The sequence below is a fragment of the Carlito syrichta genome, unplaced genomic scaffold (assembly GCF_000164805.1).
Source record: "Carlito syrichta isolate Samal-C Ts95f unplaced genomic scaffold, Tarsius_syrichta-2.0.1 Scaffold306591, whole genome shotgun sequence".
Taxonomy (NCBI): Eukaryota; Metazoa; Chordata; class Mammalia; order Primates; family Tarsiidae; genus Carlito; species Carlito syrichta.
The window spans coordinates 111,451-135,362 of record NW_007250687.1 but is presented as its reverse complement, the minus strand read 5'-3'; the positions used below and the strand labels follow the sequence as shown (position 1 = coordinate 135,362).

Sequence of the window (23,912 nt, the reverse complement as noted above, 5' to 3'; positions counted from 1 at the left end):
AAATGTAGTCATACTCCTGAGGTACTGAGAGCTTCACTCTACGAGTTTTGGAAGGACAGAGTTCAGCCCATAACACCTCTGTTCATTAACTAAACCTATTCTAGGATGTTTAGTAAGGTTAACAGTGGAGGCAAGTACTTGGGTCACCCGGCACCGTTGCCTGGGGTTTGTCACCACATTCATGAACATGCACAACACATGTCTTGTAGGGGTTGATGCAACGGATGTGGGAGCAAGCAGTGCACAGACCCTGCTCCCGAGGCTTTAGGGTCCAGTCTCCCAGCGAAGTGAGCAAGGCAGATAGCTCCAGGGCTGGTGGAGTGTGTTGGAGGACCCACAGAAACACGCATTGAAGGTTTGGGGGAAGAGACAGTTTCTGGTGTGTCAGAAAAGGAGCAGCTTCAAGCCAGAGCTGCCAGCAAGGGATGTCAGCCTGGAGGGCAGAAGCTTAAGGTGTCACCGCTGACACTCTGGCCAGTCTGGAGTCTATGCTATGCTGAAGCTCAAAAATTTCCACTGCTGTTGGCTGTGCCTGGAAGCAATCTCAGAGATTCATACAGGAAGAAACTGCCAGAGCGTGTTTCTTGTCACTGATGTGAGCCTCCTCCTTCCTGCTGTTCACTCTGCTGCTGGGTGTCCTGAGGGTTTTCAGGGCAGGAGCAGCACCAAGTCCTCCTCTCCAGCCTCACCCATCTCCCCATGAACCAGACTGCCACGCAGCACATGCAGCCCACGCAGCCTTTGCCTTGCCCCTTCAGTTTTGGCCCGCTGCTGCCTGATGTACCGCTTTGCAAGTACCACTGGCAGACCTCAGGCTGAGGAGGGTTGCTGGGAGGAAGAGTCCCAAGGCCTTTTCTGTGTAACCTTCAAATGTACTGGGGACTCGTTTCTTTTGACCTTGATTGTGACTTGGAAAGGAGCCTTAGGGGCAGAAATGCCTGTGTGGATTCACACTCGCAGGGCTACAGACGCCTCAGGGAGCTCTCTCTGGGTGTTTCCTTAGGCTGTCTCTGAGCTTTCGAAGGTGAAAGTCGTCCGCCGGGCTTGGCTCACCATCCTTCCTCATCATCTTTCAAAAAGAAGGATATTTTCTCGATTTTTCCCCTCCTTGGTTCTAGTAAACGTCTGCCGTGTCTGCAGACCCTTTTGCCTGTCTCTGCTCATGAGGGATTCTGCATTGAGACATGTTGGCAAAGATAACAGGGGTCAAGTTCATAGAGATGGAAGGGCCAGAATCGGGTCTGACTGGGGAAAGTGCCATTTGCTTTTCCTTCCACTCCACGGACTAAGATGGCACTGTTGCAGGTGACGGCAAAGTTATTGTTGACCCTACGTTTACCTCCTTCTCCTCTACAGGGGCGGCCCATCCCCGCTCAGTCCCTCCCAGCTGCACACGTGACCCGTCCCGTCTTTGCAATGTGTTGTTCACAAAAGGCCAGATTCTTGAGCCCACTCCTTTCAAAAGGGCAGGACCTCGAGAGGCTCAGTCAACACGAGGCTGTCAAGTAGGAGGCAGTGCCGTGGTGAGGGCAGCCCAGTCATTATGTAACCCACTCAGGAATTCACACGGGCAGCAGGCCTGTCAGCAGTCTGGCGGGGCTCCAGGGGCCTGATGCGGCTTGCTCCCTCCCTGGTCTTGGGCTCTCGGGTCCAGGGCTTGTAAACACTTTTCTCTCTGGCATGCTTCATCTTGTTGCCACTGCTTGGACAAACCCATGGCCACTTGTGTTTTGTGTTCACAGTTGCTGGCTCTGCAACCTTGCTCCAGTGACCGGACCTGTATACAAAGGTCATGCCTCCTCAAGACATTTTCACAAATAGTATCATATATTGTTTCTAACTGATGGCACTTGAGTGAGACCGAGGAAAGTGAAAGTGTTCTTCTGAGACTTCGCCCCAGGAGATGTCTGTATAGAGCTCTGTTTTCCCCATCACAGATTTATTAGTGACTGTCTTTCTACTGTGAATCTTCTAAACCTGTGGTGGATCTTAATCCTGCTTTCTGGCATCTCAGCACGGTGGATTTTGTGGTGTTTTCAATCCCAGCTGGTATCTGCTCACCTTTCAGTTGTCTCAGGCCATGAATTACAATATTACAGCCATCTGAAATCCTTTTCAGCGCTGGCTGAAATCATGGTTAATGTGGGCCCTGCATGACATGTTTTTGACCCATGAGGCTTAGCCGCTAAACTTTTTAACCCCCAAGTTTGTGTTTATAGCTCTTTTTCTGAGAGATTCTCTGAGACTCATGTAGGCAGTCAGCAGGGCGACCAACAAAGCGTTGAAGGAAAGTGTGACTCTTTCTGTTGGGGATGCTTTGAGAGTTCTTCTGTTTTGCTTAGAAAATTTAGAAGTTGGATGTGAATAGGAGATGTCCTTAACAACAGCTGACACGGGGGAGGAGGGCAGGGACTGATCACACTTGAAGGCTAACTTCTGAATCAGGGGCAGGCGTTACTGGGATGTCCAAGGTGCTTGTTTTTTTCCCTTGTTGATGAAGAGTTTGAAATAAAAACATTCCCATATGGCTTAATGGTTAAGCAAGCCTAGCTTATCAGCTGTCTTTAAACACCAGATTGATTGATACATTTGAAAATTCCTTATCCTGCCTTCAACTTCGTGTACTCCGGGGGCAAACACGGTCAAAACAGGACTTAGTTCCTGGTCCAGTCAATCAAGGTCATGGGCATATTTTTACACAACTATTAGAAATGTAATGTTGGGCCAAGGTTTCCGAATTGCTTCATCAGACTAAAAAGAGCAAGAATGCTTACAGGCCTTCCCACTGAGATCATTACTCACCCCATCCAACAGTGTTTGTACCAAGGACTCTTTCTAGAAGCTTATACCCTTTAAATAATATGTACATCTATTATTGGACTTAAAAATTCTACTTATTTACGGTAGTTCTAATTTAATCTTTTTAACAAAACAGTGAAGTCAGTATTATAATGTCTGTTTTGCAGTTAGAGATATAAAGTCCAAAGAAGCTGTAACCTTCCCAGGATCTTAGACCCCCTAGCGAGTTATAATGTTGACATCACACCCATGTGCTTTTGTTGTGGGCTGTGTGACAGCATGGTGATGGACCTCGCACATCACCTGATACAGGGCTTACTGTTTATTGTATTTTTTCTGTCCCATAAAATTGTGACTGCAACTCTGTGAATTATTGTTTCAAGTGCAGATATTATAAAATCTGAAGGCAAAGAATCAGTGTATAAAACTAAAGCCAAAGGAAAGAAGGGAAAATTATATGTACATATACATAAATACATATATATATATATAATTAATTCTGATCTTTATGGAATGTTTGATTACTTTTTTTTTTTTAAGTTTGAGTCTCACTCTGTCGCCCAGACTGGAGTGCAGTGGCTGCTCCCGGCCACCGCAGCCTCGACCTGCCGGGCTCCGGCAATCCTTCCGCCTCAGCCTTCCAAATAGCTGGAACTACAGGCGCGCGCTACCACGCCTGGCTAATTTTTTGATTTATTGTAGAGATGAGGTCTCGCCAAGTTGCCCAGGCGGGTCTCGAACCCGCGGGCTCAGGCAATCCACTCACCTCAGCCTCTGAAGATGTGGGATTCCGGGCTGAGCCACCGAGCCCAGCTGTTTGATTACTTTTTAAAGGGAGGTATTTGGGGCCGTCATATCAAGCACAATGTTGATTGTTCTTCTTTCTGTTAAGTACTAAGAACGTAATTCTGATCTCTTGCCACTGATGCTAAAAAGATTTATTGACATAGATAATGAAAAATTATTGCACGTCCTGGAGGGCTCCTGATTGGTGGGTGGATTTCATCTCAAGGTCTGACCTACTGTGGTGTTGATAGCTGCCTTGAACCCTGGGTTAGGGAAGATCCTGCAGTTTGCAGTTTTCTTTGTCTTCCAGACCAGAGCTGTAGTCATTTACAGAGTCTGTCAGTAGGGCTGGAGGAGGTGGCGTTTACCTCCTTTGATCCAGGTATGGAAGTTCAGTATGAGGCACAGGGAGTATGTATGGTGGGGGGTAGGATCTTAAGCCAGCTGTTAAGGTATTGTCAGAGAACGCACAGATGCCACGTAGGAGAGGGTCATGGGAAGTCAGGGTAGCAGTTGTTCCATGACACTGAGATAGATAACTCTTTCATTGATGAGCCCTAAGAGACCTTGTGAAAAATGAAACACTCCAAACGTGAGAATCACACAGGGCCTGGAGAGATACCTGTGCCCTGAGGCATTTGGGAGCTGCCTAGCCCAGGCACTGTCAGATTTCTGTCTCCAGTCCCTCCCTTACCCCAGGGCATCCACGGACCTTTTCCCTCCCTTGTCTGCTGTGTGGAAGGAGTTGGGATGCCTGTGGGGTGAGTCACTGTTGTTTGTGTGTAGCTGCTGTGATGTGCAGTAGTAAAAACTGAAAGAACATCTTGAATTCCTGGAGAAGGGAGGCCCAGAGCTGGGATGAGTTGGACAACAGGGAGTGGTCACAGGATGAGCTCTTTGATAATGGGGAGCAGGTAGGAGAGGAGACATGCTTCCCAAGAGAGGGCGCTGGAGTTGGGTGGACATTGTGCTGCTGCCCTATTATGCAGCCCTGCCTGGATCCTACAGTGACCCCTATTTTTTTTTTGAGTTGGAATCTCACTCCATTGCACAGACTGGAATGCAGTGGCATGCTCTCAGCCACCGCAGCCTCAACCTGCTGGGCTCCAGCGATCCTTCTGCCTCAGCCTTCCAAGTAGCTGGAACTACAGATGCACACTACCATGTCCAACTGGTTTTTGATTTATTGTAGAGATGAGATCTCGCCAAATTGCCCGGGTGGGTCTCGAACCTGCAGGCTCAGGCAATCCACTTGCCTCAGCCTCCCAAAGCGCTAGGATTACAGGCTGAGCCACCAAGCCTGGCCCAATGACCCTCATTTTTACCTGGGACACTACCTACCTGCCAGACCCTATCCCACAGGTCGCCTCAGAATTTTCCGATGGGCAGACGTCGGTGCCCATGAGGGAATGAGCTGCTGTGATTGTGTGGGTTGGTTGAACACTGCCTCCCTGCAGGCTGTCAGCTGCTTGAGACCTGGTTATTGTTTGTCCCTTCAAATCTCTGTTACCTAGGAAATTATAAAATTTGAGGACAAGGCTGTCTTGAATCTGGACCTCTCTTTTCCTTTTCCCCACCCTAATCTCTTTTCACTTCCCACTCCAAAGCACCCCTTGGGAAGAAGGTAGACAGGGAGAGGTGGATGCCGTCATCTTTAGAGATGGGGCAGTGCCTGTGAATTTGCCTCTGGTCAGGAGGGCCTCCCTCCCTGGGGGGTGCCCACTACAGTATGTTCCAGGCCTAAAAGTCTTTTGGTCAGTCAGTGTGGTAAGTGTGGGGTATGGGGAGCTCAGAGGAGGGGTAAGGATGCTCTCGGAAAACTCTAGAAGAAACACTGTAGAGGTGGACTCAGTCTTGCTGAGAAATCAGAGATTCTCAGACAGAGGTGGGAGGAAACTTGTGGCCTTTGGAAAGCCAATTGAGGTCTTAACACTCCTTCACGGTTCCTGATCGCTGGTTGCAAGCATTGTAGGTCTCAGTACCTTGTGGCTTAGGCCTGGATCTGATCTCTGTGTTAATAGCAGCCCTGGCTGGCGCCTGGCTGGGGTGTGACGGTGTAGAGCACGTGTTTGTCAACAGGGAATGTCCCTTTACAGTCTTATTTACATTTTTTCATTTCATTTATCAGACTGTTTCCTTGTAGATATCATGAAGATAAACACCTTCTGGGTCTGCCCAAAGAGTCACACCTCCCAGAATACTCCGCTGAGACTTCGTGGATTTTGTTTGCCCTAAGTGGGAAAGTGTCTCTGGTTAGTGGAGTGACAGAGCCTGCACCCTGCACCTGTGACATTCTCCTGCATTGCTGGTCTGGGTTACTCTTGCTGCAGCTGCTTCCCATTGACCTATATGAAGCATGTGATATTTGAAGGCCATCTTTCACCAAGAAGAGTCTCTTGTAGGGATGTGGCTGCCTCTGATAGCTGCTCTTGTTCACCTGACCTCCTGGGGGAGGACGTGCCCACTGGAAGGAGCATTGTTGGCTCTGAGACCAGAATCCAGTCTGTGTCAGGCCTTGGACACCTGGGAATTCTGGAAAAGTGTCACTGCATGTGCCCTGCCTTTGCCGTCTGAGTGAGGGGTGGCCCTGTCCCTGCAGCAAACCTCCCCCACCCCGCTGTGGCCTGAGAGCCATCCCTATGGCACTGCACTTAGACATGGGAGACAGGGAAGCTGCTGGTGTAAAGACAGGACGGGACACTCAGGCTCCTGGTCTACCACTGCTCCCTGAGAGTGCCAAGCATCTGCTTATTGCCACAATCACTAGTGTGTTTGAGCTACACCCCAGGGACCTAGTAAGCCCCAGTTCCAAGACTGGGCTTCACAGCTCAAGTTCAAATTGCACTGGGGTAATTCTGAACACTTGTTATAAACAGCCTCTAGCAGGACCCCCAGACAACCAGTCATGGGAAATGAAATGCCATTGCCTCTCTCTGTCTTTCTCCCCCACCCCCCACCCCCAAATTGTTGCATGCACATAATCATTTAGCATATTACTGACAGTAATGATCAACTACTGTTTCTTTTGCTAAAACAAAAGACTTTAAGTTGAAACACGAAGCATTCAGATGAAAGAAAAACTTCATCACGATCAGTTGTTAAAATTTAGAGAAAGGAGAACATGGAATTTCATTGTTCAGATGTCTTCCTAAACAGGGTGCATTTTGGAGGTTTGCAAGGGTCTTAGGTGGCCCTTCCAAGGACTAAGGGGAGTGGTGTTCAGAGCTGTGTTTCCATTTGAGCAGCAAAAAGAGTACTTGGAAGCCTCCTGTGGCTTTGCACACCCAGCCACAGCTGTGTGGTGCCTCTGACTGCAGTTGAGCTGCCTTCAGATCCCATCCCAGGGTCAGAGAGAGAACTCCCAGTCTCGGCTCCTCAGAGGGGAGCCCCTACTGTCAGGCCTCTGGAGCATGCGGTCCCTGCCAAGGACCACACTGTCCCCAGCTGTTGCACACTTTTGCTTTCTCTCTTTAACCCAGGTAAAATGCTACCACAAGAAGTACCGCTCGGCCACCCGCGATGTCATTTTCCGCCTGCAGTTTCACACCGGGGCTGTGCAGGGCTACAGGCTGGTGTTTGGAAAGGAGGAGCTGGACAATGCCAGCAAAGGTGAGGCACGGAGCTGCAGCCTGGGCACAGGTGGGGAGAGGGGTGCAGGGCGGGCAGCCCCGCATGTGGGCATCTGTGACTGAACCCCCTTCTTGGTTGTTTCTTTCACTGTCTTCCCTCTCCTCTCCCCCAAATTCAGCCTGTTGACAAAATTGTTACCAGATCAGTAAAAAGTGGTAATTGATCTGTAGAAGACAAAAGTGAAAGAAAAATGGTTAAATGACCCATCCTTTCTGTGCCATTGGTGTTTTTATTGGCGACACGAGAATGGTGCTGTTGGTTGGCCTCAAAGGACAAGATCAATGAGTACATTTTGGTTCATCATCTCCAAATGTGTTAAGTCCATTTTTTTCCCCCAGATGACCGTTTTCCGGACTATGGAAAGGTTGAATTAGTCTTCTCTGCCACACCTGAGAAGATTCAAGGTGAGTGGCTTGGCAGAATGCTGGGTGTTCCACGATGATGCTGGTGCAAGGTTGGGGAGGGCTCACTGGGCTTGCTGTTCTCGTCTCCCACCTTTGCACACATTTGGAAGTTTTTGCAATTAATTTTCTTACGAAAGAGGATATGGGACAGTGGGAAAGTGGCTTGGAGACAGGAAAGCCCACTGGGATCAGTAAACCCCAGAGGTGGCATGCCTTACCCTAGGCTACTCAGTGGAGGAGAGCTAGGACCTCCAGGACTGGCTGGCCCTATTGGTGTTCCTGAGGGTCCACCCGCGATCTCCTATGAGACTGTGCCAAATTTTTCCTCCTCTCTTCAACAAATAACCAGTGCTTGAAAAACAGGCATTGAAGTACAGTAGGCTGCAAGGATTCCTATACAAAACACATCCGTCTTTCTCCTAAAAATACATTTTAAAAGAAATCGGTCCCTGATCATCAAGGTGAGTTGTTCAGATCCATCACTGAGATCCACATGGACAAAGATTTTGTTTCTATTATCAATGGCAATGGAAAATAATCACCCCTTTTCTATGCTCATTGTTCTAGTTTTAGGCGAGAGCCTTTACATACAAGGCTTCTGTGTTAAAACTCCTCCTGGCATTCTTAGAAAGACTGAAGCGGGGAGGAGCATGGATCTGGGATCCTGGAGCCTGGACTCAAATTCCTGGGCTCCAAGGACTTGTGGGACCTCCATGTCCTCATCAGTGGGGTGGCAGAAGTGGCAGTTAGAGTTCAAGCCTGGCACACAGCAGACCAAAGATCAGTGCTCAGCTTTCCTTTCCCCCGAGTGATTTCACCTACTGTTCCATGTGTGGAAAACCATCCACCCTGTCTCTGATTAGTGTCGTAGCTCATGGGAGGAGGGCAGTGAAGGCAGAGGTTCCACTTTCCCACGCAGTTAGACTGCTTGCCTGTCCTCGTGGTGCAGTTGGGCGGGTGGAGGTACCGTGCTCCCTGGGAATAACGCTGCTGCCTGTGCCCCGTGCAGGGTCCGAACATTTGCACAGTGAACACGGAGTGATTGTGGACTACAACACGGCAGACCCGTTGATCCGCTGGGACTCATACGAGAACCTCAGTGCAGATGGAGAAGGTATGTGTGTCCTCTCGTGTACGGAGTTGCTGAGAAGGGTCCAGGGAAGACAGCCTGCCCGTAGATCAGAAAAATCCTGCAGCCTGCTCAGATGATGAAAATCCTCCTGTCTTCTCAGAGGTCCAGAATCACACCTCTGTGGGACATAGTCGTGAGTTTTGAGGGCGTTCATGAGAATCAGGCAGGTGGCCAGTCAGCAAAGCTACATCCAGGAGCTTCTTGGCCTGAAACTGTGTGTGCGTATGTTGCTGGAGACCATTTCCCATCTCCCCTCCTTTCCTGTTTGCGTTTTGGGATCACCAGGTGTTGACCATGGGCAGCTTTCCTTCTGTTTTACCACCCACAGGCAGCGGCCACTCTGTTTTCCTTTCTGTTTGCTTGTTACTCTGGTGTCCCTGCTTTATGGCTGTGGTATTTTAATCTTTGTTTTTGTGAGCCCATCTTACCGAAACATGTCCTGGGTTCACCTATGGGATATACAATTTGGGTCACAACTAGAGGCTTGAAGGAGGGAAGAAATGAAGGGGCAACCCTGTGCTGGGATTGCCACAAGCAACAGCTGGAAGTTGATGTCGGAGAAGGGAACCAAGGCTTCTTCCTGGCACATATGCTGGTGTGTCATTTTCTTCAACTCATGGCCTAAGAATCAGACTTGCTTTGGGAGAGAAATTAAAATACTTTTTGTCAAATTAGTTCCATCCAGTTGTAAAACAATTAAAAGCAAGTGTTCTGGAAATAACACCCCCAGTGTCTCATCTTGGTGAGTTGCTGAACTTCCAGTGACTCCAAGAAGGTGGCAACTGTAGTCAGTGACAGAGGACACCAGTAGCATGTCCCAGGGCACTGCACGGCTCCTCTCTGCTAGTGTGGGGGAAAAGCATGTTCTGCATAGGTGGTGGAGTGACATTTCAACTAAAGGAATCATTGGGGCCCAAACACACCTGGACCAGAGGTGGAGACCCACAGATGGAATGTCAGTGCTGTGGGCACTAAAATGCAAATGGCGCCTTGGGCTCAGGAGCCAGGTATTGAAAGGAGAGCCTTCAGAGACAGGTCAGCCAGCACATTAAGAGAATTAGAGCTGAAAACTTTTAGAAAAATGGTACATCATGTCTTAAAAAGATCCGTAGTGCACATTGGAATCTTAAGGCTGTGAGAATGTTCCATTTTGACTTTATTCAATAAGAACGATCAAACTTGATCACAGAGCCCCTTTTCCAGTGATGTCTACTCACGTGCTGCATAACTACTTTCTATCAATCACACTGTGCTATTTTCCACTGGAAGAAAGAAGGGTGAAGGGGTGGCTCGTGGAGAAGTGGGTAAATAGAGTGTCCAAATCAGAGAGAGAACTGATTTGGATGCTGACCAAGACTTCTGAGGACAGCTGATACGGGATCCTAGGTGCCAGATGAGAAGGGTGGATTTGACCAGAGCAGTTGTGTGCACCCTGGGAACCAGCAAGCAGGACAATGTGATGAGATGATGAATTAGCGACTGTGCAGAGTCTCCAAAAGACATGGAAACCTGGCATTGCTGTGGGCGCTGTGAAAATGGCATTCTTGCAATGGTGGACGATTCCTTGTTTGCAGATGGAAGAATGAACCTGAAGGATTGTTGACCGTGGGGGAGGCAGCTTTTCTGAAATTGTGGGTCATAGGGTAGGTGGCCCATGTGCTGGTGTCTAGCAGAGGAAAGTCTGGCCAGCAGCATGGAGGAAGCCCAGGCGCCATCCTGAGCTGGTGGTATGAGCAGGAACCACTGAGGACGGTTCTGTACTCAGTCCCTCTGTGGGCTCCTGGCCCCATGACCCACCTGCGGGGCGGGCTGTATTATTCCCACGTCATAACCAGGACTGAAAGCCAGTGGGACCACAGGGCCATACAACTCAGAAGTCTTCAAAGATCCATGCTGGGTTTACATGGAAAAACAAAAGCAAAAAAACAGTTGAGTGTTCATCTTCCCTTAGGGGTTAAGTGAGAAAATGTATGGACATGTGTATGAGGGAGTGTGTGTGTGTGTGTGTGTGTGTGTGTGTGTGTGTGTGTGTATGGATAGGACTTGCCTTTATAATCAGTGGAAATAGCCCCAGAATCCCAGGGAGTAGAATCAGGGTTAGACATTCTCAGCCACAGGAAGTATCTCCCTCTATCTCCAGAGAGAAAGACACTTCTTTACTTAGTTACTGCCTTGGTCTGTTCGGGCAACTTTAACAAAATAGCATAGCCTGGGTGGCTTACACAACAGAACTGTATTTCTCCTAGTTTTTTGTCCTGGATCAGGGGTCAGCAAGGTTGGCTTCTGGTGAGGGCTTTCCTGATTGTAGAGTGCTGCCGACCTATTCTTAGTATGGCATAAAGGGGGCAAGGAAGCTCTCCAGGTACTCTTTAAAAGGGTACTGACCCCATTCATGAGCACCCCACTCTCAGATTTACTCACCTCCCAAAGGCCCCACCTTCGAATAGCTTCACACTGGGATTAGGTTTCCATGTAGGAATTTTGGGTGGGGAACACAAATTTTCAGTGCACAGCAGATACACATTAAGTGTTTATTGAATGAATGATTAGAGTAACAATTTGAACTTTAAATGTCTAAGGCCTTGACGTGACAAATGACAATTCCTATTGACGTATTTTTCATTCTGCATCTCTTGAGCTGGTATGGTGGCAGGTGGTCACTCACCGGACCCTGAGTGGCCAAATGTCCGGTCCGGGGGGAGCAGAAAGGGTTCCACATTGCCTCCAAAGGAGGGAGCCAGTCAGGAATGGGTGTACAAGAGTCCTGGAAAGAAACCAGAAGGAGCACAGAGGGAGTGAGGAGGACACGCAGGAGAGGCAGATTCCCCGATACGCGGACGGGGATGTGGGAGCACGGTGGGAATGTGTGGGCAGCCAGGCTCCCTGTGCAGCCTTATCACAGATTGACTTGACACAAGTAGGGGGAGTCAGCACCCACTTGCCTTCCTAGGGATGGCACTCAGGATGCCCCACCAGGCTACATGCAGGGAGAGGGGAGAGGGCTGGTTTCCCAGAGGAAAATCCACGTGCTATCTCCAAGGATGGGCAGATGGGTGCCAAGCCAGGCAGAGTAACAGACGGCACTTGAGAGAAACCCAGAGAGTCTGTTGGCTCATGGAGCAGTCAGCAGCTGAGAGCATGCACAGTCACTACTCATCACCATGAGACAGTGTCTTTGCCTGACCTAGATCCAGCAGACGTGGTGAGCATCACAATTACAGAAGGAGAGCGGAATGAGATTCTGGGCATCGTGTTATTTGGGGGCTTCCAGGCTGTGTAAAGCCTGGAAGTGGTGAGCATTACAGTTACAGAAGGAGAACGGAATGAGATTCTGGGCATCGTGTTCTTTGGGGACTTCCAGGCTGTGTAAAGCAGCAGAGACCCCCTTTGCAAGCAATAGTGTATCAATATTTTTTGAAAATGTAGACTGCAGGCCGGGCTTGGTGACTCAACCTGTAATCGCAGCATTTTGGGAGTCCGAGGCGAGTGGATTGCCTGAGCCCATGGGTTCGAGACCCACCTGGGCAACTTGGTGAGACCTTGTCTCTATAATAAATCAAAAATTTGCTGGGTGTGGTAGCACGTGCCTGTAGTTCCAGCTACTTGGAAAACTAAGGCAGAAGGATCACCAGAGCCCACCATGTCTGCTGGAGACTGCGGTGGCCAGGAGCGTGCCGCTGCACTCCAGTCTAGGCAACAGAGTGAGACTCCAACTCAAAAGAAAAAAAAAAGAAAATGTAGACTGCAGAAAAGAAAGGAAAAGTTCTTCCCATCTTGTTGTATAGAGATAAATAATCACCATTGGTGTATTTCAGGCCTGACTTCTCAACACCAGGTAAATTTTTCACAATAGGATCAGCCTGTGCATTGTTTTATAACCCGAATTTTTCACTTAGTCCTCTTCTTGAGCATCTGTACACTCCTTTAAACATTTCTTCCCATATCCTGTTCATTGATGGCACTGTACTCTACCAGCGGGATGGCTGACGCGCACCTAATCTCACTGCTGTGCTCCTGCAAGTTTTCTAAGTTCTTACTGTTGGATACGAGGCTGCCACCACCACCTCTGCTTCCAGATCTCTGCAGAATCCCTAGACTCTGGCCTCTTGGAAAGCTGTTCTCCAGAAAAAGCAGTTACCCCTGGGGGGAAACTCGTCCTTTATGAGTTTCTCTTCTCCTCTGCTGTCCAGCCTTCTTAGCCTGTCGGTGGGGAGGCTGGTCTGCTGTGTGGGTGAGCTCTTACTGCAGGCGGCCCTGGCTCTTGCCTTCCGCCAGCCATGCCTGGCTGGGGCCCCTGGGCTGGTCGCAGCCTGGTGGGTGAAAATGGAATCCCAGCCCTGCTCTCGCCAGGGCTTTAGTCTTCAGAGCTGTCCAGAGTGTTGAGGAGTGAAGGGAGGCTTGGCAGCCTCTGAAACATTTTCTTTTAGCTGGAAATGATGTATTACAGTCCTCTGTCTTTTATCCCCGCCACAGCCTCTAGTCCCTACTGGTTAAACAAAACAAAACAGAAACGTTGCCTTAAGCTGCATTTATCTCTGGAAATCCTTGCTGCCCTGGAATGGAGCCTGCCACAGCTGCCTTCAATCTGGCCGCATTAGGGGAGCGCCTGCCTTTGATGTGTAAGCGCGACGTTCTGCTTTCTATACCCAGAGAGGAGCTGGCATTGAATCTGTTCCAGTGTGGGCAAGAAACGACACACGTCCTGTCTTCATTGCAGAGAGGCACACGTGGTTCTGGTCACTCCCAGCCCAGAGGGTCTATGGTCCTGGCAGGTGGTGGCTATGGGGGTCAACGGCCGTGTCAGCATTTCCTGAGTCAGCCACTGTCCCTAGGGAGAGGGGAGAAAGTCTGGGGGCATGCCGTGAGGCAGCCTGCTGGAAGCCTTGCTGTGTTCTCATAATCCTCGAGAGAACCTGTGAGCCCATTTTAGAGATGAAGGAAAGCTGGTCCCAAGAGAATCAAAAGCTAGGAGCTTGTGTGGAGGTCCAGAAGCCTTCTGGGATTGCACGCTGTGGGCGAAATCACGCAGGACGTGGCTTGGTGTGGAGGCCCAGAAGCCTTCTGGGATTGCACGCTGTGGGCGAGATCACGCAGGACGTGGCTTGGTGTGGAGGCCCAGAAGCCTTCTGGGATTGCACGCTGTGGGCGAGATCACACAGGACAGGCTGTTTCCTCTCCTCATTTGAGACTGGGACTTTGCTGAGTGTCCCATGATGTTACAGGAGAGGGCTGGGGGCATTTCTTGCTCACAGGATGCACCTGCCCTGTCAGGACTGGATTTGCTGTGATGGGGTAAGGAAATGCCCCACAACAGGGCATAGGCCCCTGAATTTGGAAAGTCACCACCAGGAAGGTAGTGGGCAAGACAGATCCCATTAATTCCTCCCTCCCTGGCCCAGGGTGATAAAGGATGACAGCCTTGCTTCCTTTTGCCTCCCACTATTGGGCCTCAGCCCCTCCAGGCTGGATTCTTCCTGCAGGGGTCTGCAGCGAGGGTCTGCAAAACCCTGGGCACCCACGCTGCCACGCCCCATGGAGAACATCTCATCTTCCCCCCGGACATCCCCACGGGATTTGAGCCGGTGGCCACACTCCCCATCAGGTTGCTCTTTGCTTACTCCGATGAGCCGTGTTCTCATTCAGCTTCCAAGTCTGTAAAATGGCCTGTTTTAATTTGATGATCCTGAAGAGATCCCCTCCAACTCTGTGAGGTTTTTGTTATGGTGCATTTGCAGTTTGTCACTTTCACGAACTGTTCTGTTTCCATCTCCCTGAGAAATGTCAGAACTCTGATGCAGTGGCTGTCTCAGGGAGAGTGAAACAGAACAGATTCTTGGTTGGAGAGACAGAGATAGACGTATCAGCTGCCACAGTGTGCCCCACGTACCGTAATTGGGTTATGTGCCAGGAATTAGGAAAGAATCAAAGAGAAACAGCTACCCTGCCTGAACAGTCCAGGGAAATTTATGGAGAGCGTGGCCTTTGCAGACAGGGATCTTGGTTAGGAGGTGCAGGCAGGGAGCTCAGGTTAGGGGTGCACACAGGGGGGCTCAGGCAAGGAGTGCATAACCCTGGGCATGGGTCATGGGCGAGCTGGGCGTATCCACAGGGTGGGCGTGCACCAGGCTTGCATGGCATGTTCAGGAGGAAGCAGTGGATGCTGGCCAGTGGATTATGAGGCTGTCGCCTGAATGAGAAGTGTCAGCCTCCTTTCCTGAACCTGCCTCCTTTGCTGGGTGACAGTGAGGATTCCAGAAGCCTCATGACTAGGGGACCCAGAAAGACAACAGGGTCAGTGGGTGCCCTAGAGGAGTCAAAGTCTGTAGAAAAGGGAAGGTCAAGCAGGGACTTATGGAGCTCCCCTGGCAAGAACTGAAGGAGGTATGGACTTAGGGCAAGGCTCTGGGGTTGGAGAGTAGAGGCCTTTGGCTGCCTAGGTGGTGGGCGAATGAGACTCCACCACAGATTTAAAGGAAGGGGTGAGGGGTGGGGAAACTTCAAGAGTGGCCAAGGGTTAGACGTGAGGGCTTGCTGTGTCACTCTTCCCCCAGTTCCTTGCCTTGATCCTGGGACATTTTGAGCAGAGCTCAACTGCTTATCCATCTAGAGGTGAGCAGGGTGAGGGTTGTGGCATCGCCAGATCTGGGCTCTGCCACTTGAAGTGAATGCCTTGATAAACATACCAAAGTCTAGGCTTTAAAGCTCCCACAGTCTGGAACAGACAGCCTGAGGAGATTCCCATTTCTTCACTCCCTTCACAATAAGATGCTGTCCTGAAATGGCTGCACCATCCTTTCAGGATGCTCTGCTTCCAAAAATGAGCTGCAGTGAGGACATGCTGGGTCAGGAAGCGCTGGCCAAGCGTGTATGCAGAGCTGGCCAGGAAGTGCCATGCCAAATTGCGACCTTTCAGGTGTTGCCATTTTGAAAATGGATTAGAAACTGAAGTTGTTGGGTTTTAAGGTTTGGAAAAGCAAAGCAAGTTTTGACAACTTGGTGGGAGGAGGGGGCCGGCGGAAGCCAACAAATGAAATCTCATGTCCTGGCTCTGCTCTGCAGATTGCTCGGGAATGCTGGCACCCTGCGTCCATGGCCTGGGTTCCTCTTTGACAAGATGGGAAGCTGCCACCCAAGCATCCAGAACTGCCCCTGGGGCCTCACACAGTGTCTGGTTTGACTCTGCACCAGACAGGGGAATATTTCCTGACACCTTGCCCCCAAACCAAGGTTTTCTAAGCATTCCTCACTTAGTCAGTTCAAATGAAAAGCAGCTCTCCTTAGACATGTCCCTCACGAAGTGAAGATGGACCAAGGGCGTGCGGCCCTGCTTGGAGCCTCAAAGAGTGCCACCCTCTTTAGCTTGTAATTGGGAAACAAGGCTGTAAGCCTCTGGCCCCCTAAACCCAAAGCACCCCTTCCAGGTGTGGTTCCATGACCCAAACAGTGAATTCTCCTAATGTCACCAGAGAAGGGACTTCAAGCATGACTTGAGAGCACAGCAGCTGGGAAGGAGGGCACTGCTGACTTCCTCCTGTCTGAAGCATGAGACGCTGTGTTAACCACGATCAAGTCATGGGGGGGGCTGCTTTTAAAAACAGATGGGAAACCAGTCATTCTATTATAGAACAAAAATGTAAAAAAAAAAAAAAACAGACGGAACCTGTCAGAAGAGTAAGGGGGGCATTACAGGCAACTGGAGGAGTTATTCCGGTTCCTGAGATGGTGCCTCATTGTGTTAGTTACTTTTCTAATCTGAGAGGAATCAGAAAAATTGCCTCCAAATGTATGTTGTCTAGCACAAGGTTGCATAAACTAGCCTGTGTGAGTCTCCCAATCATGGTATCCTGCCTCCCTGAAGGAAGCAGGGGAAGCAGAGTCATGGGTGATGGGAGAATGCCATCAGGTACCCCCAAAATCCCACGGTAGGGGGTGTGTCCTGTGCGCACAGGAAAGGGTCTGGAGGGTGGCTGCTTTGCTGTGTTATGCACTGAGTGTGTCTTCTTTGAGGCCAGCTGAGTCTGCCTCTCTCTCCTCACCTCCCTCTCTGCTGTGCACCATCAGTATCTCCTCTACTTTGTGAAGACCACGCCTGCTTAACCAACATGCACAGTGATTCATGCCCCTGCCCTACATTCTGTCTCTGAAACTGCCTATCTTTGTACTCTATTAATACTCACCTGTGGGGACTAAGGTCAGTTGTTTTTCTACTGGTGGGTTCCCTGAAAGTAAACCTGTAAGAGGGCTCCAACCTCACAGCCTCCTGGTACCCTGAGCCACACAACATCACACAGTGAGTGTAAGTGGCAGAGTATATGTGTAGACCCTGATGTGTGGAGGGTTTGGTCCTTACCGTTCTTGAAAAACTCTTGCTGACACCCTTTTACCAAACTGTATCTGAGTCAAGTCCCTCTTCCCGGACATGTTCTTCCATCAGCTCCTGGTATGGGCAGGTGCAAGGTGGCCGTGTGAATGACACTCAAGTCAAACCTTCAAGTCTGTGTCTCCCTGGGGAGAACCTCTATCTGTAGCTAGGAAGACGCAGGGTTGCAACTTCATTTTACTTCTTCTTTGTGGTTCTACCGAGTCAGAGAAGAAGTCCCTATGGACTTGAAGTGTTTGCTAAACCAAATCAAAAACATGAGAGAGAAGGGGCTGGGATTGAAGTAAGGCAGCGCCTCTTTGCCTCCCATGTACATGCTGGTGTGTCCCCAGCATGCTCGGTGTCCTCACCATCCTCAGCCCTTGACTGGAAGGGGAAGGCATATGTGCGCCCACTCTCTCTTCTCTTTCAGGCTTAGAGAATTGTCTGGAGAGGCCGTTTAGGTTATGTGTGCAAGACTGTGCTGTGTGTTCCTCTCTTTGGAAAATGCTGCCAATCAGAGAGAAGCTAGGTATTCCCAAGGGAGGGAAAGGGAAGTTTTCATACAAACGGGGCAGCTGGGATGGTCTCTTTGACTCGGTCTTTTTGTCTCTCTGGGGACAGGCATCCCATATACTGAGGTGCACCTCATGCTCTGCCTCTGCTCCATTTGGGCCGTCAGGGCCGAGGAGGGAATGCGCATGTTAGTTCTCCTGCCATTACTGGTGATGCTCTCTTGGTGCTGGTGCTGATCTCGGGAATATTGATGTTTTTGGGGTCAGTGGCTTTCAGACTCTGTGCCTGTGACTCCAACATTCCACCTTGGTTCTTAAGGAGCAGCCCAACCTCTCCGCAATTGCCCTCTGCTGGAACTCTCCACAGCCACCAGTCCCACCTTGAACTTTTTCTATTTTTCATATTGGGGTTCTAGATACAGATTTATTCGAAGACTGAGTCCTGCCATTGAAAGTTGTGTGGTTGTTTTGGGGACTATAGATAGTTAAGGTTGTTTTTAAATTTTGACAAACAAGATCCTTGATGTTAAACACACACACAGTTGCATGTAAGTCATCTTTTATTCTCTTCATAGGTCTAAGGACACAGGGGGACAGCAGTTGTTATACTCTGCTACTGTTCTCTGATATGTCATGGAGGGCAAGATCATATGAAGTAGAAGACAAAGGTGTGGGATAGCCGGTGGGTGTGTTCCTTCGATTATTTAATATAGTCAGCACAGGTTGCAGAGGACATTTTTGTAAAACATTCAGCTATTTCTTGAAGGTTGATGTTGCTGTAATGGCCATGTGTGCTGTTATATAAGAAGAGTGAGCGTCAAGGGGTCTTCAGACTTGCTCAATGTATCACGTGGAAGGAGCAACTCTGGCCAGCTCTGTGGATGAAAGCTGGTTGTGCCATGATCCTTGCTCCCCACAGACATTTTGATGGGTGGAAGATGCACGTCAGGCAGAGCAAAGCTTTGAGGCTGCCCTGGTCTGTTGCCTCAGCACAGTGATCTCCCTAGAGTTCCATTTTTGATGGGGGAGGTCTGGCATGTAGGTCCCTGAACCAGACTAGGAGACAAGGTGGCCATTCTGCTGTGTGGACCAGGATGGGATCAGAACATGTCACATAGAGGAGCCAGCGTCAGGGCCAGTCAAAGGTGGGTATCCAATGACAGAAAGAGGCAGGTGCTCTGGCCAGAATTGAGAGGCAAGACTTAAACAGTGAGGTCCTAAGAGACTGATGGGAAGCTCAGGGAAGGCCATTGGCTGCAGGAGCTGAGAAAGCAGGTGTCATTGGATAAGAGGAAGGTGACCTGAGCAATTGTCTCATGCCTGTCCTGCCTGCAGCCTGGCAGTTGTGGATGCTGGGAGACTTCTGTCCACTTGATGGGGCCCAGATGCAGTGGTCAGCTGTCTCCAGGAAGTTTTTTCTACATACCTAGAGTCAGAAATGTATAGTGTTTCTTTTTATGTGTATGGCAGTAACTTGTTAGCAAAGATAATACATGCTTTGACATGTAGTCTTTGAACTTCAGTGTGGAAAATTTAATTTAGTGGTGGTAACATTCCAAGGAACATTATACTATGAAAATCTTATCATATTTATTTTTATCAGTATTAGATGTGAGCAAATTTGTACCTGGAACCTATTCTCACTGAAATCCGGCTAAATAGAGCAATAACAGTATTTGTTGTGGACTGTAGGAATTCTGCCAAGATTTCAGTAGCCATCCTTTCCCATTGGTGGTGTCAAGTGGGTGATGCTTTGCCCTTGCTGGTGTTGGTGGTGATGCTTTGACTTTGGTGGTGTTGGTGGTGATGTCAGTGGTGACATTTTGCCATTGGTGGTGTCGGTGGCAATGTCAGTGGTGATGCTTTGCCCTTGCTGGTGTCAGTAGCTATATGTTGTCGTCAGATTAGGAATGGGTCCCAGTGACCATAGATGCTGCTGAACTCTTGAGTATGATGAGGCAGGATGAAAAAGAGAAAGGGGACCCCCTGAGAGTTAGAGTCAATCTGGAATCTTTCCTGAGTAGGGGGCAGATACTGTGAGGGAACCATCTTTCTCGTAGTATTGTGGGTATGCTGTTTGTTGTTGCACATATAAAATATTGCTCTGTTGATAATTATAGATCACAGGACATGGGCAGGTCATCTGGGGAATGAAGGCAGTGCAGTCCCATTCTGGGGCGTTCATTAAAGGAAACCAGAAGGTCTTTGTGCCTATGCAGTGGCCTCTGTAGGACCCTGGATGCCTAGTCTCGCCCCCCCTGCCCCCATGCTGGACATTATTAATGCTGAGGTGTTGCAGATATGCAACTGATTGGGAGACTCACAGCCCTGAACAAAGGCCAGGACAGGGCTGTCACTGCAAATGGCTGTTATAATCAGAGCTCACCTTTGCTGATTGCTGGCTGCAGGCTGCACACTGTTCTCAGCAAGCAACTCGCATTAACGTGTTTAATCTGTACTGCAATTTGAGGGGTCATACAGCTAGTTGGTAAAGCCTGGGGTAGAGATTCGGCCGTCAGCTGTGACGCTCCTTCTCCCAATATGCTGAGGTCAGTGCATGTAGGAAGTAGCCTGATACAAGTGGGAAGCTAATAGTGTGATGGGTACATCCAGGACCCTGGGCACCCAGAGTCCAGGGCAGGAGTCAGGATGCCGAGAAAGAGAGGGAGGACTGACAATAAGTTCACCCATAACGGTCTCTCTTGACCTGTACACAATAGGAGAGGCTATCTGCTGGGAGGAGGCAGCAGTGCAGGTCATGGGGGCCCCGGGACCCTAGAGAGCTTGACAACAGGTGGTGCTTGGGTGGGCAGCGTGGTGTGTCCAGTGATGTGAGGACCCCACTAGCTAGGGCCTCTGTGATTTGGGAGGTGTGCACATCAGGACATGCGTGGGCCATAGTCGAAGGAGGCAGCAATGCCCGTGGGTTTAGATGGGTTACGGGAGGAAGCACAGTGGATCCATGCTGCTCTTGATGTCCTTGAGTTGGTGCTGGAGGGCGTCGGCTCCAACTCTACAGCGCTGAGGGGAGGACCCAACGTATGCGGGAAAAGCAGGAGCCGTAGTGGCCATGAGAGAAGGGCGAGGGCTGGCCGCCATGCCAGAGGAGCTCAAGACTTTGAAAGCATGGTGGGAGTCAACGTCACGTCATGAGAGATGCTAAAGTCAAACTGAAGAAAATTCTCTAAAGTCCAAAGACTCAACGCCAGGGTCCCAGTCAAATGTTGACAGTTTTCTAGGGTGTTAGCCTAGGCCAAAGCTGGCTATGAATGTGGGAGACAGGCTGGGAAGGGAGGTGATGGCAGCCACTTGGACTGGGGAATGCTGTAGCACACGTTTCCTGAGAGAAAAGAGCTTTGGGTGGAAGCAGCGTGATATAGGGGCAGCTTTGCCTTTGCCTGCCCCTCCCCAGCCTCTTGGTACACAGCTGCCCCTCTGGGGAGGCCCTGGGAGTGCTAAGTCTGCCCAGGCGGACACAGGGATCCTGTGGGCTCAGTGCAGTGGACTGGCAGGGATGTCAGGTTGGGAGGATGAGTCTGTGAAGAGAATGTCCAGAGAGGAGACAGCGGGAAAATGGGTAGATAGGGGACTGCATTTGCTGAGAGTTAGTGGTGCCATGTTTTAAAGTCAGAAGTGATGTTAATTTAGATGCCACTTGCTTGTTTCCCTCCTTATGAAAAAGGACTTCATGGGAGGCGCTGTCTGGTCACTGTGACCAGCAGGTCAGATCGTTTTCTCCCTGGAAGCTGCACCTGATCTTTCCAGATGGGCAGTTTACTTTTTGCTTGGAACTCTACCCTTGGGGGTGATCTGACCACGGCATCTGTCACTCCCTTTGTCACTAGCTTCACTCTGTGACCAATGCACCGAAGAGAGTGTCTTCCCCATCCTGGGATGTTCCATGGCCAGGCATTGTTGCAGAAACTGCCTGTCTTCCTGGGGTAGAGCCTGTGTCTGTGTCCCACTGGATGCTTGACATTGAACCTGTGTGTGGTGTGCATGCTTTAGACTGGTCACTGTTGTTTTCTCAATGTACCCTTGGGATATTCTTGTTATTTATTTACTTTTTATTGAAGCCAGACTCATATCACAACGGTCATTATCCCACCACATAAATTCACCATTTTAATCATTTAAAAATGTAAATGCTTGGATTCTTAGTTTGTTCACGAGGTTGTGCAACTGTCACCATTTTCTAATTCAAGATCATTTCCATCACCCCAAATGAAGCTCTGTACCCATTAGCGGTCACTCCCAATTCCTCCCTTCCCCAGCCCCTGGCAACCACTAATCTACTTTTTTTCTTTATATATTTTCCTCATTCTGGGCATTTCTCATAAATGGAGTCATGTGATGTGTGGCCTTTGTGACTTGCTTCTTTTGCTTAACGTAACTTTTTGAGGCTAATCCATGTTTTGCTTCATTCCTTTTTGTGGTAGGATAATGGCCGTTGTGTAGGTATGCTACATTTTGTTTATTCATTTATCAACTAATGTGCATTTGAGTTGCTACGCTTTTTGGCTAATATGAATAATGCTGCTGTGAACTTTCTTGCATATATTCTGGCCTTCGGACATTCTTATGCCTCTGATATTTTCTACTACTTTTTGAAGTTCCCCGTCTTTCACCATCCTTCTAATTTGTTTCCCTTTCTGGAAGTTTCTTCTGCCTTTATGGAGTCCCAAATAGGAATCATGCTAAACATTCTACAGGCCTCCTATTCCACTTGGCTACCTATTTCCAGGGATATTTGAAAAACCCATCAGTCTTTCTTCATTAGATATACAGTTGACCCTTGGACACCCTGAGTTTCAACAGTGCAAGTCCACTTATATGCAATTTTTTTTTCAACCAACTTGGATTGAAAATACGGCATTCATGGGGTGTAAAACCCGCGTATACAGAGGGCCTACTTTTTCTATACTTGAATTCTGAAGGCCTGACTTCAGGATTTGAGTATGCATGGGTTTTGGTATACTGACAGGGTTGGAGAGGGTTTGGTCCTGGAACCAATCCCCCAAGCAGACTGAGGAATGGCTGTGCAAAAAAATTACAACTCTTCAGGATTAAAAGGTCTGAGGCCTTTCCAAACACTCTGAGCCACAGAGCTGCCTTCTGGCCAAACATCAGCAAAGCTTCAAAAGACCACGTTGTTTCAAGAAAAGTTAATACCAACAGCTCATGCAGGCTCCATATAATCAAAACCCACTAGCAGGGAACATATGGAAAAGGAGCGTCTTCTGAGCATGCCTGCTCTCTGGCCATCAGCTACGTAAACAACAAGATATGAAGACCAGTGGGTTCCAGTTGCCATATATTCGACTCATTGACAAAGCTGTCATTCACATGAAGAAAACTCACCCTCAGCTACCAAATAAAAAAAAAACCCCAAACACCAGAAAGCCAATAACATCCAAATCAAACCTAACCCAGAACAACATTAAAGGACATGCTCTGTAGAACACATAAACTAAGCCTTCAGCTTCTCTCTGTTAGAAACGGAAAAAAAGAGTCCTCTGGTCAGTGTACAAATGTTTTGTTCTCTTACTCGTTATTGGTACCTTAGTTGTTGTTTTTCTTGCACAGTTTTGTGATGCAAAGGTCTAATTTCAAGATTTGTGTCCTGAAGAAGGCTAGGACCTTCTACCCATATCTGGGCATAGAATTAGCTATAATTTGGCAAGACCCCAGATGGTTAGGAGAGACAGACATCCATTTCAGTCCTCAAGCCAGGTTATTCAAATATCTGCTCCTAATCTCTTTCCTTTGATGTGTGTTCTTTAAAGCAAACTATTTTGTGGTTAAGTTAGTCACTGCCTTGTTGCAGTGATCTTGTCCTTTGCAAAGTGGGAACAATATGTTTCTCTTGATGGGAAAGTGGGTTAGTCAATACCCTTTACCGAATACCAACTTAATACAACTCTTTGCACAAGAAGTACATTATGTCCCATCATAAAAGAGATCCTTGCCGGGCTCGGTGGCTCAGCCTGTAATCCCTCGCCTTTGGGAGGCTGAGGTGAGTGGATTGCCTGAGCCCGCGGGTTCGACACCCACCTGGGCAGTGAGACCTCATCTATACAATAAATCAAAAAATCAGCCAGGCATGGTAGCGCATGCCTGTAATTCTGGCTACTTGGAAGGCTGAAGTGGAAGGATCGCCGAAGCCCAGCAGGTCGAGGCTGCGGTGGCTGGGAGCAGCCACTGCACTCCAGTCTGGGCGACAGAGTGAGACTCCAACTCAAAAAAAAAGAGATCCTTTTCCCAAGGGTGAGTTTTACCTTAACATC

The 23,912-nt window shown here is 49.1% G+C and overlaps 1 protein-coding gene across 1 annotated transcript in view; it reads left to right on the top strand.

Moving 5' to 3' along the window:
- The window catches only part of TNS3 (tensin 3), a 245,918-nt gene that overhangs the window by 117,415 nt on the left and 104,591 nt on the right, over window positions 1-23,912 (top strand). The window contains exons 13-15 of the mRNA XM_008063105.2: window positions 7,065-7,194; window positions 7,554-7,619; window positions 8,629-8,733. Of these exons, the coding sequence (XP_008061296.1) occupies window positions 7,065-7,194; window positions 7,554-7,619; window positions 8,629-8,733 (301 nt within the window). The remainder of the gene's footprint in view (window positions 1-7,064; window positions 7,195-7,553; window positions 7,620-8,628; window positions 8,734-23,912) is intronic.